This window comes from Crocodylus porosus, unplaced genomic scaffold (assembly GCF_001723895.1).
Source record: "Crocodylus porosus isolate Cpor-Errol unplaced genomic scaffold, CroPor_comp1, whole genome shotgun sequence".
Taxonomy (NCBI): domain Eukaryota; kingdom Metazoa; phylum Chordata; order Crocodylia; family Crocodylidae; genus Crocodylus; species Crocodylus porosus.
The window spans coordinates 170465-189630 of NW_017728937.1; the positions used below are offsets into that span (position 1 = coordinate 170465).

The 19166-nt window shown below is 51.0% G+C and overlaps 1 protein-coding gene across 5 annotated transcripts in view; it reads right to left on the reverse strand.

The window, feature by feature from the left end:
- RAB3IL1 (RAB3A interacting protein like 1) overlaps window positions 1-18875 on the reverse strand; it is a 31467-nt gene extending 12592 nt beyond the window's left edge. Inside the window, exons 1-5 of one of the 5 annotated variants that reach the window (XM_019547174.1) lie at window positions 18364-18875; window positions 4643-4883; window positions 3773-3868; window positions 2725-2802; window positions 1595-1810 (exon numbers count right to left, since the gene is read on the reverse strand). In XM_019547174.1, coding sequence (XP_019402719.1) covers window positions 1595-1810; window positions 2725-2802; window positions 3773-3868; window positions 4643-4883; window positions 18364-18605 — 873 coding nt within the window. In that variant the 5' untranslated portion in view covers window positions 18606-18875. Of the gene's footprint in view, window positions 1-1594; window positions 1811-2724; window positions 2803-3772; window positions 3869-4642; window positions 4884-14777; window positions 14846-15773; window positions 15874-18363 lie in introns of those variants that run through there. The other 4 variants (XM_019547176.1, XM_019547175.1, XM_019547178.1 and 1 more) reach the window with 4 other exon arrangements.
- Window positions 18876-19166: the final 291 nt, after the last annotated feature.

Below are 19166 nucleotides of genomic sequence, written 5' to 3' on the forward strand. Positions count from 1 at the left end.
ATCAGGAAGCGCTACTTCACGGTCAGGGCGGCTAGGATCTGTAACCAACTTCCAAGAGAAGTGGTGCTAGCTCCTACCCTGGGGGTTTTTAAGAGGAGGTTGGATGAACATCTTGCTGGGGTCGTTTGACCCCAGTATTATTTCCTGCCATGGTAGGGGGTCAGACTAGATGATCTACTCAGGTCCCTTCCAACCCTAGGAACTATGAAACTATGAAACATGCAGGATGTTGGACTAGATGAGGTCCTTTCAACCTCTAGGATTCTACACATCACATCTGCACCTCTACCAGGGATATTACCTAAAGCCACTGCAGTCGTGCATAGACAGCAACATCAGAGCTGTCAGCTCAGTCCTGTGTGGGAAGGATGTAACCCCCTCCCTCTGGTCAAACTAAAGGCCTCACTGCTTGGCTGCCATTACTGGCAGAGTCAGAGGCCAAAGGTTTCTGCACTCTGCAAGGCCATACCTGCATGGAAAACTTTCCTAGCCCAACAATGATGTAGCCACATCTGCACAGCACCAAGCAGGCTATTTAGCACTGCTGAGGGATAGGGCCAACTCCTCACTGCCGCCCATGCTAATTAACCTGCTTTCAGCACCACATGGACACAATTGCAGTATTTCTGATTTAGCAAGCAACTCACTAGGGGCAGCACCACATCCGTGAGGGTGCCACTTCCAGGCAAAACAACAAGTTTATTGTGCAGCCCTAGCCTAAGCCCTTCCACCTTGCAGCTATCTCAGCTCCTGGCAATCAGGGTACAGCACCAGCATCCCCTCCATTGCCAAAATATCTATGTTCTTCCCATCCAAATGCCAAAACAGACTGCCACATCCTTTTGAGTTCCCCTGCCAGCAAAGCTTTACAAGACAGCCATGCCAACATGCTTGCATTGTGATACATGTGCACATCCCATTACACCTGCATTAGTAGAAAACGGACACAGTTAAGTTTTATTCAGATCCATATTTAAAGAGCAAGGGAAAAAGTCACAGAAGTTAAAAACAGAGGAAAATAACAGGGGTCAGCTGAAAGAATGCTCAAACTACTTTTTTCTATTTGATTGCCCAGCTCTAGCAACAATCCTCTTGTAACAGAGACAAACTATACCTGCCCTGTAGGTGGGGAAACCAAGGCACAGAGAGGGAAAGTGATTTGCCTAAGGTTATGTAGCGAGTCAGTAGTGGCAGAACCCAGACCCTGGCCTGCAGGAAGAGATTACAGGTGTCATCTCTTTCTGTGGGTGCTTGTGCTAATGTCTGAGCTGTGAAGAATCTTATCCATAGGGCCCTCCAAAGACTCACAGACTATTTCCAGAACTCAGACTGGGGTGAGACTCCCACAAAAGGAAGTTCCTCCACTCAGAGATTTTGGCAGGAAACCCACAGATCACAGCACGGCAGGATTTGGAGGACTCCAAACCACAAACTACACTATCTCAAACTGCCTGGGTCTTGTGCCCTAAGAAAGAAACCACAGGACAGGGGCAGGCCTGTAGGATCTGCAGAACCACAAGGAAAGCCCCTGACAAGATCCCTATACCAGTGTCCTGCACCAACCCACAGGGCCAAGGCCATAGTATCAACCCACCTCTTTGTACTCATGGTTGACTGGCTCCAAGAGCAGGCTCTGGCCAGTGGCTGTGCCTACAGCACTGCTGGTGCTCTTGTTCCGCCCATGGCCCTTCCGAAAAACAGCTTTGGTGGGGCTTTGGAGCTGAGGGTGCAGCTCCCGATTTGGAGAGGAAGGTGTAGATGTGATCACCAGTGTCTTCAGTGCCGTCACCTCTGCCTGCAGCATGTCAATCTGGGCCATGGAAGAGAAAGGAAAGTTACAGAGGCCATTTCCCGTACCCACCACAGGACCTGCCACAGGGAATGCACATCCCAAAGGGACACTGGCACTACCCAGACCCAGGCCCAACCTAGGGCCTTCCTCCTGATCCCTCCAAAGCATCCAAGCAGCTCGCCCACTGCCACAGGACACCAAACCAGGGAGGTGCATCTATACGGAGCAGAGACAATTGCCACAGCCTGCTCTTCCTGCCCTACCTCCCCAACAGGCTGTGCAGGCAGGTTGCATCCGGGTTCTAGGGCCCAGAGGCTCTTTCCCCCTCACCCCATCCTGGACAAGGACCCACCAGCAGACACAGCTATGCAACCCTCTGGTGCAGCTCGACCAGGGAATCCCACCCCCCAGCATTGCAGTGCCTCTGAGCAGTAGCTTGGCCCCAGCTCTGCCATGACGTAATGCTGCCAGTTAGTCCTGCCTGAGGGTGGGTGCAGGTGAACTCCTGGGTCCAGTTTCTAACAACAGTGGAGCTGGGCCTACTCCTGATTTCCAGGATCCCTCTCCTCATATTCCACATGTACTGTACAGGGAACAGGGTAACACTTAGTTCCAGAAGGGGATCAGACAGCATGAGACCTCTGGCCTTTTTGTCCTCTTCCTGTCAACAGGTGCCACTGTGCCCAGACCAGACTAGATCACAGTGGGCAGCAGCAGAAAAGAGGGATTCAGGAGCTGCAAGACCAACTTAAAGTTAGCCAGTGACACACCGTGGGTCTCTGGCACTCGGGGACCAATGCTTGCATTTCTGCGCCCCCCCAGCTTCTCATAGCAATGCTTAAAGTCACATTGCATGATAAGAACTCCGAAGAGCCATGGCCTCCTCCCGCCCCTGCCCGTTGGTCCACCATTGGAATTAGCCCCATCCTCACCTTTCCTCGCGCCTCCCTCAGCTGTTTCTCCGATGCCGCCTGCTTAGTGTTTGCTTCTCTCACCATCTTGTGCGCTTCCTGCAGCAGAGACACCGTGTCACACTCTGCCCATCCCAGACCGGGTGATGCACTTACGAGAGCACAGCACAGCACAGCCTGGGCAGGACAGACTCCAAGAACCATGCTCCACCCATAAATATATACCACTGGCAGTTGAACCTGTCACTTCACCATTGCTTCCCAGATGTGTAAGTGCCACTCAGCAGCTTTCCTGCCCCCCGTAAAAACCATGGTGCCTTCCTCATGCACCCCAAAAGAGCATCCTTAGGCTCTCCCTGGAGCAGGGCCTATGTCTCAGTGACAGAGTACAACCCTTTTCACCCCCATTGTCCAGTGTTGGCCGTTTAGGTATCCACTGCTGCTGGAAGCCAGGACTTGACTAGCCTGCAAAATCACTGTGCCCATGTTACAAGAACAAAGTCCCTGTCTCCAATAGGGTGCAGAATGGCTCCCATGATTCATCAGGCATACCATGGTGGCAGCACTGGCATCTAGGGCAGTTGGAAAAGATGCAGGCAGCCTGGAAAAATTGTGCTAACAGGGAACAGGTTACAACAGAAGAGAAGGCTGGGCTGAGCCAGGGGCACTGAGTAAAGGGCTAACCTGCCTGGCCAGAAGCAACACCATCTGCCAAATAAAGGCATCATATGTGCACCAGCTACTGGAGGGGGGCAGAGATCCATACTCTTCCTGTGGACATGTTCTGCCACCACTGCTGGAGCAACTGGAGCAAAGTGGAGGGGCAGGGAAGCAAACAGACTGTTTCCCAGATTGGCCCCTCCACACTGGGAGCACAGCAGCTGCCCTCTGTCAGGCTCTGCCCTTGAGACCAGCAGTCCCTGCTGTGTGTAACAAGACAAGCTGGCAGCATTTGAAGAGAACCACAGGAAAGGATCCAGCAAGGCAGTCCAAGGTGTAGAGGGAACCTGTTCAATGGGAGACAGAGAATGACCCTGGGTCAGGGAAGGTGCAGAGAGGCTAGCAGTACCTCAAACAGACTGGCCGTCAGCTCCTCCAGCTCCTGCTCCAGCTGCTCCCGGACCTTTGACAGCCTCTCACATTCCTCATCCTTCAGCTTCAGCTCCTGCAGAGGGGTAGACAGGGGGACTTGGGTTCCCTGGACAGAGGTGCATGCCAGTGCACAATTCCCCCATACCTTCCCCACAGGTCTTGCTCTCTCCCAAGGTGCCTAGCTGCCCCTCCAACCCAGTTCTCTCCCTCTTAATGTTGCATCCCAGCCTTCAGCCACCTCCATGCAGACTCCAGCTCTCCACTCCCCTCCCTAATCACTCCACTGCATGTGTTACCAACTCATCTGAGGCACATTTCCACTGTCAAAAGCATGGAAACTTCAGCCTCTCAGCTCTCAAAATCACAGCAAACACTGTCTCCCAAGAATATCAGGCTCAGCCCCAGCTCTACCAGCGCTCTTGGGCTCACAAAGCCCAATATCTTCAGAGCAGTGGTGCTCAACCAGGGGCTGGATCTGGCTGGTGATCCGCGTCTGGGGTAGGCCTGGCAGGGTCCCATCCAGCCATGTAGAGGGGGGCAAGGGCAGCCCAGTGCCAGCCCACCATGCAGGAGGAAGGGGGGTTGATCCAGCCCTGCAGGGGGAAGGGGGTGCCATCCAGCTCCAACTCCACTAGCAGAGGGAAGGGGGTATAGCCTGACTCCGACCCACCATGAGCCCTGGGGTTTGGAAATTCAGTAATGGGAGACAGTGGCCATATTAACTGCCATCACTCCTCCTTTGCCATATTTCTTGATCCATGGGGAGTCTCATGGCACAGATGCCATGGCTCTGTGGGCCGTATTTGGCTCACAGGGGGAGGTTGAGCTTTACAGTTCAGAGCTTTACCTTCTGTGCTTTGTGGAGCTCCTCCTTTAGGAACTCAGACCCCTTTTCCCGGATCTCCACTGAGGAGCTGCGTAGACGGGAGACATTGAGCTGAGCAGTGAACTGGGTCTCATCCCCTCCTCCAGCATCCAGGCAACAAGGCTTCGACTCCAGCAGCTCCTTTCCACCTTTGGAAGGCACTAGCGGCTTCCATTGCCCCACCACTTGCTGTTTCTGGCTGCCTTCCTCAAACTGGGCCTGGCTGCAGGACACAAGCATATTCAAACATGAAAAGTATCCTGGGAAAGGCAGCACATGGTCTGTGCAGGTCAGGGATTCAGGGCACAGACAGACAGCAGAACCAGGAACTGAGCATATCACTGCCTCATTTGTGAGACAGATTTCTGCTACACCCCTCTGGCATGTGTTCTGATACCAGGTGACATAAAGAGATGCTGCTCATATCACTAGGGATAACAATGTTCCAGGCAAACAAGTGTAACTTGGAGAAGCTGAGGGAAGCTTCATACCAGGAGGTGAAGCTAACTAAGACAGAGGCAGAGGATCAGCTTAAAAGACAGAAATCCTGCAAACTGACTTGGCCTCCAGCAAAATTTACAGGCAAGCTGAAACATGTCACGGTCTCAGTGTCCCACGCCAATGCCCCATGCACTGCAAGGCCCTCCTCTGGCTTGCCTGCCCACGAAAGAACACCACAGTGCTGGGCTGAGTGAGGCAGCTGGAAACTAAAGGTTTTTACACATAAGCGGCTTACTGCCTCTCCAGGCACAGTATAGCCATGCAGGGGGCTAAACAGGCACACGGCAAGAGGCTGACACTGCATTAAGGGAGCTTCAGCTCACAGCACACAAGAGCATGAGCTCCAAGCCAAAGGAAGCTGTATGAGGGTGACAGCTCAGAGGCTGAGTCTCCAACTCCAGATGCTGAAGCATGAACCCTCATCCAGCCTGCACCCTCCAGATCTGGGACTAGAAAGGGGAGGCCAACCACAGCTCCCTTCTCTCACCAACCCAGCATGCCTGCTCCCTCACTGAAAGAGGCTTTCCAAGGAGTGGAAGGAGATGCAAGGGACAGGACTGGCTCACAGGAGATGCTAGGCACTAGGTCCTCTTTTTTTCCCTTCCCCCATCTCACCCTTGGCTGGGTCCTCTCTGAAGCCCAGCAGAGGCCCTTCTAGGAAGGGAAAGCCCTAAACAAGCCATTTCCTCACATTCAGCTCTTCAAACACAGACTGCACAGAGTCCCCAGTGGCAGGCTGGGCCAGGAAGCTCCTTACAAGGTTGCTGTCCAAAAGCCATTAGGGAAAGGGGGGGCGGGGGGAGTAGAGAGGGGTGGCAGCTGCCACTTCACCCCATGTATTTCTGCTGTTATGCAGCTCCCAACCATCCCAGGAGAGCGCTGAACCGTCCCAGGACGGAACACAACTCCTACTCCTCATTGCGACAGCAACCTCTCCACCCAGACTTGGCCCAACCAGGTTCTGCAGGGAGCCTAGGAGCTGGGGAAGAGGGATGCTACATGGATTAGCAAGACAACCACCACCAGGGCCTAGGGCTGAGACAAAACTCCCAGCTGGATCTCGGTGCTAAAAATGACACTCATCAGGGATCCTGGTTTTCTCCAATTTAAAAAAAATCCTCAATTTTCAGATTAAAAAAGTAACTCCAAATCCACATTTTTTCCTGATTAAAATTAAATGCCACCAATATATATACTGGTGGGAAAATCCCCAATTTTCAGATTAAAAAAAGTAACCCCAAATCCACATATTTACATCATGTATTAGTGGTGTTTCATTTTAATCACAGAAAAATGTAGATTTGGGGTTATTTTTTTTAAACTGAAAATTGGGGATTTTTTTTAAAATCAGAGAAAACCAGGATCCCTGCTTATCATCACCTTATGAAGGGCAGAATGGCTGTGCAGGCAAAGCTCAGGGCTGGGACCTGTGGGTTCTAATCCAAGACCCATCACTGCCAAACCTTGTGGCTTCGGACACATCATGTCACCCCTGGGTGCTGCAGTTTGAAGGTACAGAACCTGTAGATGGTATTTCTCCAGCTCAGGAACCTTGCAAGAATTATCAACCCATTTATGCCTGCAAAATACTCTGAGGCTTGAGCTGGAAGGGGTTCTGTAAGTGCAAAGGACTATTATGACTGCTACTAGACAAAAGAACTAACCAGTGCCTGAAACAGTTACATGCAATAAGAACTGGGAAGAGCTATTTGTCCAGCATATCTGTGTGCATGCGATATTCTGCTTGAACTGCACTGCCTGTAATTTTAAGATGCTCCCTGTTTGCATTGTGTTGTCTTTTTCAGTTTGCCAAGTGTCAAGCAAATGGTCACCATAAAATATATTTACACAAGAACCTCTCTCCACACCCTACAAAGTGCTTTACAAACCACAGACACAGGGGATTCCATTTCTCCTGGAATCTCACTGCCGAGTTGCAGTCACCTCTGGGTCTGGGGACCACTTCAAACCCAGCAGCTGCATGACAGTGCAGCAATGGAGAGCAGAGAATTTTAGCTATGGGGTAAATCCTTTTCTCTTCTAACTAGAGGTGCACTGACATATCGGTTGCATATCAGATGAGCACCAATAAAAGGAAAATTAACATTATTGGCTTTTTTGGGCTATTGTAGTTGATACTGTTTTCTGATAATTAATTATGCTGGGACCCCTGGATTCCTGGGTTCCCTTTTGCCCACAGGGCTGGGGCCCCTCAACTCCTGGGTTTCCTCCTGTGAGCCAGGATGATCCCAGATACACCCCTATCCCCAAACTGGTGGGCTTGGCTGGAGCAGAGCTGTGGTGTCTTGGTGTAGACTGTGGGTTGGGGCCAGGGTGGGCGCTGTAAGAGGCACTGAAAGCCATAGATGTGACTGGGGCAAGGAGGGACGGTCAGAGCTGAGCTCCCCGGCCCGGTCGGGCCCAGCCTGACTTAATCTGGAGTTCCCAGGGGTCCATGCCCCACGGGCTGGAGCAGCTACTCCCCCCACTGTGTGCAGCAGGGTCCTTCCTCTAGCAGGAAGGAAGACTCCAGGAAGTAGGGGGGCAGTGCTTTAATTAGAGCAGCTTCCAGAGCCACCTAGCTCTGGGCAGCCTCGTGCTCACGCAGCTGCCCTCACGCTGAAGTTGAACGGAAAGAGCTGCAACTGGCATGGGGCACTTTTACATGTGCTCTGGGAGTCCGGGGGGGGGGGAGGGGGAGAGCGGGATGGCACTTTAATTACAGTGAGTCCGAAAGCAGCTCTAATTGAAGTACCGCATGTCTGCTGCCTCAGCGTCCCCACACTTAGAAACGGCAATGGGGGCACTTGAACTAAAGCTTGTTCAACAATTACTAAATACCAGTTATCGCAGGGGTTTTAAACCTTTTTGGATCATTGTACCCTCAGCAGCTGAACACGGAGCACCAACTAGAGTGAAAGGAAGCACCGAGTCCGAGTCCAGCTGAGTGGGCAGCACGGGATGATGTGTGGTAGTGCTCCGTCCCTGCCTGCCCGTGCATACCCCCTAGGGCCTTCTCAGGTACCCCCAGCTGACAACTCCCAAGTTACCAGATCGATATCAGCTGATGTGGCTGGTTAATCGGCTATCAATACCAGCCAAGAAAATCTTTACTGCTGCACCCCTACTTGTGACAAATGCCCCCAAATCTTTTTGCCCCATGCAGAATAGACAGGCCCTCAGGGAGCAGTAAGCAGTAATTCTGGGTGCTCAGCCTCAGACATTTTAAAAAAGGCCTTGTGTACTCACGGAAATCTACCCACTTTGACTTCAATGCCCCAGTCACTTTTCAAAGTCATGGCCCTGCTTTTTCAGGTCTCATCTGAAAGGCCCTTGGCACACATGCAGCAAAGTCAGCAGAATTCAGTTTGTCTCATTTAGCAGCATGACAGCCAAGGCTGACTGCAGCAGGACTCAAACCCATTACTCTGGGGCATTTCTAGGGACCCTGGAGCCATTTCTAACCTCAGCACCACAACCTAGCATTTCTGATGTCTCACTTTCGCTGCCCCATTTGCATACAACAGCAGGTTTGTGTGGGATACAAGCAAACACACAGCAGGTGTTAAATTAGGGACAGTGCTATCCCACCAGCAAGGGATGGCTGGGAATTACTACGTGGCCTGAAATTTCCAGCTGGCAAGCAAACCCTCATCCTCTTCCATGGCAAACCCATACTTCCCTCACATGCGACAACCACCCCTGCCAAGAAGGGGCAGACTGTGTTTCTATATATTTACTATCTCCCCGCAACACTCCCTAGAAGGCTGGCCAGTCCCATGTACTTTCATTCACTGAAGAGCTAAGCCCCTCTTTTTCTTCCCAACAGATAGCTTTCAGAGACTGACAAACACAGCCATGGCAGGAAAAAGGGCCTTGAAACCTAGCAAGCCCCGCTCTGAAGAGACCACCAGATTTCTCTCCAAGGCACTGCAAGATCCTTGGCTAGGAAACTGCCACAGGCTCCCAAAGAAGCATCCCGCTGTGACTAGTTCAACTCCTGACCTGCTGCAGGAAGGCTCTCGCAGGAGAGGCATGCAGATTTGGAGAACCCAAAGGCAATTTGGAAGGGCATCTCCAGTCCTGCCAAAAGTTTTGGGACAGAGGTAACATCCAGCGAGGAGTCTGCCCCACTGCCTGAACTGGGGATGAGTGCAGAAAAGGAAGGGGAAAGTCCTTGTGGGTATTCAGAATAAGGAATATGCACAGCTGTGCCACTAGAATCCGAGAGGGGTCGTCGTCTTCTCCTCCTCGTGTATGACTTCAGAAAGTCAACTCCTCCAACCATTTAAGAGCAGATCCATCAATATTACTACAATCTTTCAGACTGTTCGCTCCCTCTGGTGGACCATATGGAGGGCAATCAGTTAGTATATGCTGGGCTGTCCTATCTCCTTTGCCACAGGAACACGATGGTGAATATGTAAGGCCCATTTTATGTTTGATTAAAACAAAAGAGGGGTCTTCAGCAGAGAAGACAGCCACCCAACACTTGTCAGGCAACGTGGCCTCTGATACAAAGTGCTGTCAGAGGCATACTAACCTTGAGATGCAATTAAGCAGCCAACCCAGGTGTCAGTCAATAACTTGTCAATAGCCCCTTGTGAGGGCTTTGGCCTCATCAGAAGTAGATACGAGTGAGACCGCCAGCCTGCAACACTTGGCTTGTGTTCTGCTGCTTTGTATACCATGAAGGGGAGCAGCAGAGGTAAAAGGCAATGGGGAGCTAGCAGAGGATGAATCTGGAGCAATGTCCAAGTGCAAGGGGGCAAAGCAAAAGGATCCCAAGAGAAAATAAAGAGGTAGAAAAAGGAAGAAGCAAAAGACAGACGGGGAGGGTATGACTGCCACTCCAATAGATGGCTGCAAAGAAGCAGCAGCAGCCAGCTCAGGTCTGAGACCCTTCTTAAAAGAAGACAGCTGCTGCATGTGGAAAAGGGGTGGCAACCAAACGGCAGCATGACTAGCTGGGTAATTCTTGGGAGGCAATGATAAGCATCCTGGGTGAGGCTGCAAATGGCCAAGAAGGATAAGAAGACTTTTCACACATGCAAGGCCCCATTCCCCTGCCACTGACGGGATCTACAAGAATGTATTTGACTGAGGATAGGTCAGTATATTAATAAACAGGGAGAATGATAAAGTGGATGGATTAAAAGCAAAGGCAAAGAAGCCAAGTGCCTTTCACAAGACCTGTTTTGAGGAAGAAAACTGAGAGAAAGAAGTATGGGCAGTCAGGATGCCTCAAATTATTATTTGCATAGCAGCAGGGACGTGATCCAAGGCTTCCTCATGTACATGGAAAGATTCTTCCTGACTTGAATAGACTCTGGATCAAGTACCAAGTGAGCTGAATTCTGGGCAGACAGGTTTGAAGACCAGCCCCCTGCCATGAATGGCTGATAAGAGGTAGAGAAAAAAAAAACACTTGGAAGGCTGGGCAGGAGAAAAGGTATAAAGATGGCTGGTCTGAAGACTATGATGATCTGAAAGGGAAGGGAACTGCTCACTAACTTACGTGTAGACAGTGCTAAATTGGGAAATGTTGAAAATACCACCAAGGAGAGGGGTATGGGCAGGGACAGAATAGGCAAGAAAGGGAATAAGCACTGGTTAGAAAAGCATAACCTGATACCCCCAAGCAAAAATAATCCAGACAGAGACACTCGGTAGGAAAGAGGCATTAGGAAAGCAGCTGTATGCATCAAGGAAAGGAGGGACCAATGCAAAGCCCACTGAAGTCAATAGAAGCCATTCCACTGAGAAGCCCTGGCCTGCAAACCCCAAATTAGCAAGAATCCCACAATGCAGCACCAGCAAACTGGGCAATATAGTTTGGGGCTGTGTACATAGAAGAACTGCATCACTATTAAGAGAGGTGAGAGGTCTACTCTTCATCACTAGGGGGACCAAGCAACATCCTTTTCCGCAGATCTACCATCATGTCAGCAAATAAGGCAGAACTCAGGAAAGAGCATGAGAAATGAAGTAATGGTTAGCTGCAACTAATTGATGAGGGAAGTTTAACACAAGCAAATATGCATTGCTTCCCAAAACATTGACAAATGGATAAGAAAGTGTTTGAAGGTTATGAACACTAAGAAAGTAGAAGGATTAGTCAGGATGACCTAATAAAGTATCGTTAGAAAGAATAAGATGAAACTAATCAAAGGAAAATTTAAACTGAGATAAACCCAGCCTTGATATGCCTCAATGAATATCAGTGGATTTGCACCCAAGATGAATTCGATATTAAAACAGGAGAACTATAAGAGGTCTATTAAGCTGTTCAAGTTGTGTAAATGATCAGCCAAAAACTTTCATTACTGCAGACACCTAATATTAGGCCAGGTGGACTCCTCCAGAGACACTCCTGCGCCAGCCAAGACATGGGCTACCTGGGACTCAGTGGGCACATCCAGACAAGCGTACACACACAGAGGCGTGCATTTGCTAAGGCACAAATAGCAACAGAACATATTTGTGCCACTGTTTTGTGCTGCAAGGCATGACCCTGCATGTGTGCTCTGGTGTGCACCAAATGTCCCAGGTGGGGTAGAGGAGGCTGGAGCCAGCACCTGCAGCCTTACCTTGGGTTCTGGGGGCCTCCTGAGGCAGCAGCAGCGCCAATCCAGCTGCACAGAGCATGGCCGGCAGCCAGAGCATGGCTCTGGATAGCCAGGCTGTTTCTGGTGGTGCAGGCTGCTGCCATGTGTGCCACAGCGCTTTTATTTATTTATATACACATACCTTTTTTTGACACTGGGATCTCCCAGTATCAAATTTTGGCACTGCGCTGCAAATTAGCAGCACAGCGAATGAGTACATGTGCACCATGTGTGGTCTTAGGCACTTCAGACATCTCTGAAGCGCCACAAACCACATGTGCACACTCTTCTGGATGTACCCAGTCAGACTTTTCATCTCTATGAAAAAGGAGGAACAATAAAAAGCAAAGGATGATGCAAAAACTACTGAAGAGACAAATCAGGTGGGGAAGAATTAATTAAAAGGAAAGCAAGGAAGGAGAAAATAAATAAATAAATAGCACAATAAGTGCTACAACTGCTGACTCGCTTTAAATACTTCCTCTGGCAGTTGTAAGAGTTTCTTCCTAACACTAACTAAAAAGCCCCAATAGCATCCCTGTGTGGGAGGGATCTCATTTGAGAGATAGGGAGGCTGAAACACAAAGTAGGTAACAGGCTTCCTCCCAGTGAGTGGCAAAGTCAGGGCACAAACACCAGGAGCCCCAAAGCAGAGTCCATTCTCCAACAGTTAACCTGCTGCCACATAAAGCACTAGCAAGCCTGCTTTGTGGCCATATAGTGTAGAAGATATCAAATTGCTTTAACAAAGTTAAAAAAATAAAAAAGAGTCCAGGCTTTGTGATTCTCAGCCTCAAGCTCTACCTGCCTCCCTTACCCTTTAACAAATAGTCATAACACTGAAGCAGCAATGCAGTGATGGAATATCACCATCAGGTAGCAAAGCTCTAGACTCAGACTTCCATCCCCATGCCCACCGGTCGGAGAAGTGCTGATGGTGTGGGAATAAGGTGCCAACCTTGCGGCTGTGTAGCACCTCTTCCCAAATCACACAATCCGTACTGGTGAAAAGGAGCCGTGATCCTTTTCTCTGTGTTGGGGGGTAGACACCTCGTTACCAATGTACTGAGAATGAAAAATAATAGGAAGAAACTTACTCCTACCTAGCCTGGAAAGCAGGGGTATGCCAGGGAATAAGGAAGAAGAGAGCCCACTTTGTACAAATTGGTGTCGCAGAGGACATTTTAAATCCCACCTAAACTGCAGCTACTGTGACTTCACTGTAGGATGAATCAGTGCATTCCCCTATCATAGGACTGCCTTGCTCAAAAGAGTACCCTAGCACTGATGCAGTATAGATGGGATCTTAAACTATACAGCCCATCAGGCACAGACAAGACTATCTCCACTGTCCTGCTCTGGCTTTGAAAGCAACACCTTACTGAGGCCAGGCAGGTGATGCAGGCTCACTCTCTTTTGCAATTGCTGGTGCAGAGGGGGCCCATGTTTTTCAGGAGGATGTGGTTTGTTTCAGAGGCTTGTCAGCATGGGAAGTGCTAGCTAGAAACTTTTTTGTTGAATTGTGTAGAAAAGGAAAAAAAAAATGTGCAGGATCTGCACTTTTGCCAGCAGGCCCCAATCGTTTCCTGTGGAGTTGATCTGACATGGCTATTTCCTGTACGAACTGCCTAGGGGTCTCTCCAGGCTAAACTCTGCAACTGAATCTACACAGCGGATCCCGCCTCTTGATATTCTGATCTCTTGCCATGGACAGGCCTGGGACCCACATGTGCAGAGATGGAAAAATACTGGAGTCAAGATTTGATGTACAAACCCGAGAGTACAGTGCAGCCCTAGCCAACTCATTGCTCTGCTGACAACTGCCATCCCACATCTACCTTCAGATGTGCACCTCTCCCACCTGTCAGGCCAAGGCACGCACTAGCACAGTGCCCAAAGGCTTCTGCCCTGCCGCAACAACACAGCTCCTTCTTTACTATGCTGGAACACAGTATGCAGCAGTCTTGTATTTGGCTGTATAGACACTCATCAGCTGAGAAGTAATCTAGGGCATTCTCATATTTGATGTTGGTTAGGTAATACTTAGCATTTTCAGATGAACGATGTGTTACACAAATATATCTATTGGCTCTTTGTTACGACACACTGCCTTAGTCCAGTTCTTTATTGATTTAGCTATATGTGCACATGCGCACATGCATTCACACAAGCTGTCCTTAGAGGAGATCAAGGCTTGAAAATCTGGGCTTCTTCTAGTCTAGCTACAGAGGAAATGGGTGAAAAGCGTTAATAACTCAAAACCAACGTTTAGAATGGAAATGCTGGGATAACCTTAAAGAGAGGTACTTGTGCAGCCCCCCCATCTTAGCAACAGCATGGTTTCATTATGCTTGGAAGCTGCATATTTTCCCATTTTTTTATTTTCAAGGTGCCTGTAATGCATGCCAGCTGCCCCATCTCACCACAAGAGGAGAAATGCAATGCCTCTGTGAATCACACATTTTCTGAGAGAGGCAATTTTCATATCAGGAAACAATTTCCTCTTTAGGTGCTCCATCCTGCTCCCACAGAAGTAAGCAAAAAATGCTGTCACTGACTTCAGCAGGATCCAGACCTAAAATTCTAAGGACGAGCTTGATCCCCAGGCTCCCACCTTTTTTCACTGCCATTAACACTTTGGGGTCCCTTCATCTTCAGTCTGTTTCTGTGCTCTTAACACTCTCTGATCTTTCCCTCTGTTTTTCTGTTCCACTGGTTTACCTGTCTTTTTTCTTCCTCCCTTTCTTCTGTTTGAGCAAGTGGCTTCCTCATAGTCCTGGGCTCCTGCTTTACATTTTCCCCTGTTCCTGCCTCTCATACAGCCCCATCCTTCAGCTAAGGAGAGGTTTCTGAAGGAGAACAAACCTCTGATGAACAAACATGGTCTCAAAGCACAACAAGAAGGAACAGCTCAGACAGTGTCTCTCCCCTTCGCCTGCTCTCTACTGCATACCTCATTTGACAGAAGCGGGCTGCTCCTCAAAGACGTAGCCAATAATATCAGTTACCTCTGGAAAAAAATGCAGCCTCCTGGATGCGACGTTCTGGAAACTTTGGGCATACTGCAGAAACCAACCGCAGGTCACTCCCTGTTCCCACCTCAGCTGCTTGGACCAGACCTCTGCTTTAGTCCCGGACAGCTCAAATGCCAGGGGAAAACAGACACCTTCCTCAGACAAAGGTCTCTGCCACCACTCATCCATCTCTTTACATACATACACACAGGGGCTAGGGGAGATAAGGCAGAAAGCATGGCCCTGGGCTCAAAGCCAAGGACAAGAAGCTGAAGGCATTAAGACACCTCCTTTCTTCCCAAAAAGCAGCCCATCCTGATGGAAAAACACAACCAGCCTCTCCCCCATCCAAAACACCAGCAGGTCTGTCCCCAGCCATTGGGGAGCACCGGCGTGGAGCATGTCCTGTCTGCGCACAAGCGCTCAAGGCCAACATTAGAGCGAGCCAAGTCCCCAGGACTGGTACCAGACAGACCTCGCAGGGTGGGAATCCCGCAGGATCTGCCAGGAGCCCCTGGGCTTTCTCCTCAGAGCCACAGCAAAGTGCCAGCTACTGCTTGCCCAAACTCCGGCCCCTTCTAGCCTTGGAGGGGGGAGACAGCAAAGGGGGAAACGAGAAGGGGGCCACAGGAAAGTTGGGCTGAAAGACACCTCACAAGGTCATCTAGTCCCTGCTCCAGGCAGCACCACCCCCGCCTACACCATCCCAGCGAAGACGTCGCGGTCCGGAGCCTCCCCAACTTCTCCGGGAAGCCAAGGCGAGCCGGGCACAGGGAGCAGCGAGGAAATGCAGAGGACCTCGCGCCCCGGCTCTGCCAGCTGCTGTCCCCAGGGGCATGGTGCTCGGGGGGTGGGGGGCGAGGAAGGGTTTGCGCGGGGTGCGGTGGAGCGGAGCGCACCCCGGTGCCCTCCCGCAGCCTCCCAGACCAGGGACAGGGAGGGCAAAGGAACGTTTCCGCCCACAGCAGGGGGGACGCCTTGCAGACCTACCCTTGCCACATGCTGGCTCCGCGGCGCGGCTCTGAGGCGCGGGGCTGCAGCCCGGCCCGCTCCGGCGCCGGCTCCGCCCGGGAGATGGGGAACGGGTCACGTGACCTCGGGGAGGCTCCGCTTGCAGGATGCAATGCCCCGCTCCTCCCTCCCGGCCTCCGCCGGCTCCTCAGGGTGCCCCGGCTGGTGTCCTTGCCCCTCCCAGCAGAGGGCTCCGAGTCGGGGCCCGCGCGCGCATGCAGCAGGGGAGAGAGGTGGCAGGCTCCCAAGGGCCTGTCAGCACTGTAAAGACCCCCCCGCCCCCGCCTGAGGATGTCAGGGGGCTCCTACCTTCGCCAGGGCAGGGGAAGCCTTAGGCGCCCCATGTCTGCCTTGACTAGGAAGCAGGGACCCAGCCCAGCAAGTCGCTCACCAGCCTCCCTTGGGCAGGTGGCCACAGGAAAAGGGGACAGCAGAATCCATGGGACAAAGAATGAAAAAAAACCGAACAGGCAGGGGAGGAGTGCCTGACAGAGGTTCAGAAAGAAGCGTGCCAAGCGGGGACGCGGAGTGCAGCACGCCACGGGCAGTGCCAAGGAGCCAGCAGACGCTGCCCAGCTTGGAGATGGGAATGGAGCAAGGAGAGAAAAGTGGCCCTGCAGACCCACCTGGCCAGCACTGGCGATGTGTAGGGGGTGCCCCTGAGACCGGATGCCACCCACAGTGCCAGTGGCGCCTGCCAGCAGTCGCTGCTCGGCGCCACCCCCGCCCTTGCCGCTGACGCTGCCGGTGGTTGCCGACTGCCAGTCAGTGCTCGCCACTCCTCCCCCCCACCAACACTGCTGCAGCAGCCTGCGGGTGGCCCCCACTCGGCCCACCTTGGCCACCAACATCAGTGCGGCCACCTGCGGGAACTCCCCAATCGCTGCCGCCACACCCCCACCACTGCCACTGGTGCCACCGCCTGCGTGTGGTCACCATGTCCTCCCAAGCTCAGCAGGCATGAGCCATTCATGCCGGCCACACCCTCCTTTCTGATCAAGTACATGGCCAGCTTGGCCAGCGTCCATATTCTAGAGGGGTCAACTCCCACTGCTTGGGGCGGGCCCCACCAGCACCCACCCAGAAGCAGGTGGTGGGTGCAATGTACCTAAAGGTCGGGTTCTGCCCCAGAGTTATAATGGGCTGAGACACAGCGCAGCAAAGTTGGAATCACATTGTTTGCATTCAAGTTGCCGTGTGGTTTAGGCTCCCGGATGTCTGTGAAGCCCATGTTGTATTTAACCTTTGTGGGGGAGACTCCATTTGGTTTATGGTAGTTTTATCACAAGTACTCAGTGCCTTGGTACTATGGGGATCTTGCTTGTATGTTGTGGTTGTTGTTAGTGCAATTCAAATGCCCTCTGGTAAGACACCACTGAGATCAGGACCTGTTTTGTTAAGCCCGCACGCAGAGTAAGCAGCATCCTGCTGAAAAAGGAAAGCTTGCAAGCATCCTTGTTTTAGAAATGGGGAACTGAGGCACAAAGATTTCATGATGTACTCAAGATCACACACAGAGACTGTGGTACAGCCAGGAATTTATCTCAGCTCTCCTGAATCTTTGCCCAATGCTGAGTCACAAGACCGTTTTCCAAACCCTGCAAATAAGCATATGGAAACAGACGTGTGGAGCTAGAGGCCAGCACATCGATTTCTCAGGGGAAGGCAGGCATGGTGGTCAATTCTATCAGTCTAATGCAAGACTTGTGAGAGTGGCTGTTTCTCAAAAAGCTCCAGTGGTTGGAACCAAGTGACTGCAGGGGAATTCAACTGAAAAAAAAAAGGTGAGAATCAAGTTTCTAACCCCCATGATTGCAAAGAAAAGCTTAAGAAGGTGAAGTTAATGCACACCAAGAGCTTGGAGACAAGAAGGCAAAATGAAACAGAATGGAAAGGAAAGGAAGTTTATTTTTCTCTTTAAAAAAGAGTTGCATGATTTTAAGCCAATCTTCTGATTTGAGGGGTCCTGATTCATAATGTCTGAAGGCTTGGGGTTTGCACTGCTGGACTTAACAAAAGGACTTGCCCCTAGAGCTGAGATCCGCAGGAGCTGAGATGCCCTTTATTCTGTTGTTGGAACAGGAGAAGCAGTTTTGGACGAGCAGAACGCCAAGCAGCCCAGCTGGGGGTCATAACAGTGTATGGCTGGGATTTAAATTGGCACCAATAACTGCAACTTCTTTCCCCATTGCCTGCCCCCATTTCCCCATCTCCAGTACATCCCTCTCACCACTGAAAAGGACTTCATCCTCTCAGTGGGAAAGTCTGGAATTTAAAAATGCAATAACATACAGAAAACGGAGATAAAGCAGCTGAGTTACAGTGCCAGCTGTCTGTCAGGAATACTGAAAAAGGAGGCGCTAGGATTAAGATTTTGAGAAGCTAGACTATCAATGCATGACCTTTACCTTCCTCACGCACTGTCCCAGCCCCTGCAGTGAATGCTGACCATCAGGCCCTTACCCTTTTTCACCCCTCAGCTCCACCTCAGACCAAGCCAAAGCACCATGCTCTTCCCTGATGCAGTTCAAGACCCTTACATCTTAGGTCTTAACCAACTTCTTCCTACCTTCCTATGGCCGAGGGCCCTTCTCCATCCTGCGACGCCCTGACAGGACATTCACGCATGAGAGTACCGGCATTCCAGGTCTCTGCTGTCCCTTCCCTCGCTTTAGTCTCAGATGGGTAATCAAAAGCACATAGACTGTACACGGTGGTCCCTGCATCCATGGCGAAGCACAGCTGGTGATGTAATGCAGTGACTGAGGGAGAGTATCTTACAGTAGAGCCACTCACAGGAGTCCATGTCATCCACAGGTGTGGGTCAGTTGTTCCACTACACCTCCAGGATCCATGCAGGCCTCTGGGAACAAATAACAGGTCAATAGGAGGGGCATGGAAAGCGGAAGCCTCCCTTTTGCCCTGAGGCCGAAAGTCCTGCCTGTCTCCTCTTTTGCGACACCGTGTCCCTAACCTTTGCTACCTCCAAGAAGCATCAGGGAGGCGGGAAAACTATCCTTAGCTTCGCAAGGCAACACATTAACTCGTTGCTCCATGTAATTATTAACTCCCAAGGCTGGTCTCATAACCACTGAGGGATCTCGGGACTGGAAGCGAGAACTCTTCCAGGAACCCACCAAGTGCAAGAAGAAAGAGAAGGCTGAGGGGGAGGAAGCAACTAAAACATACAGAGCAGGGAGGGTGAAAACATTTGACCTCTCCAGATATTCTACTCTTAGAGATAGATGCTGGAGCTAGTTGTCTTTGTGCTCTACCTCCAAGTGTGAGGTTGAAGGAACAGCAGGGAACAGGCAGTGAAGGGCAAAGATTGCCAAGTCTCATATGGACACTCCCAGGCTTTGAATCCTGGTC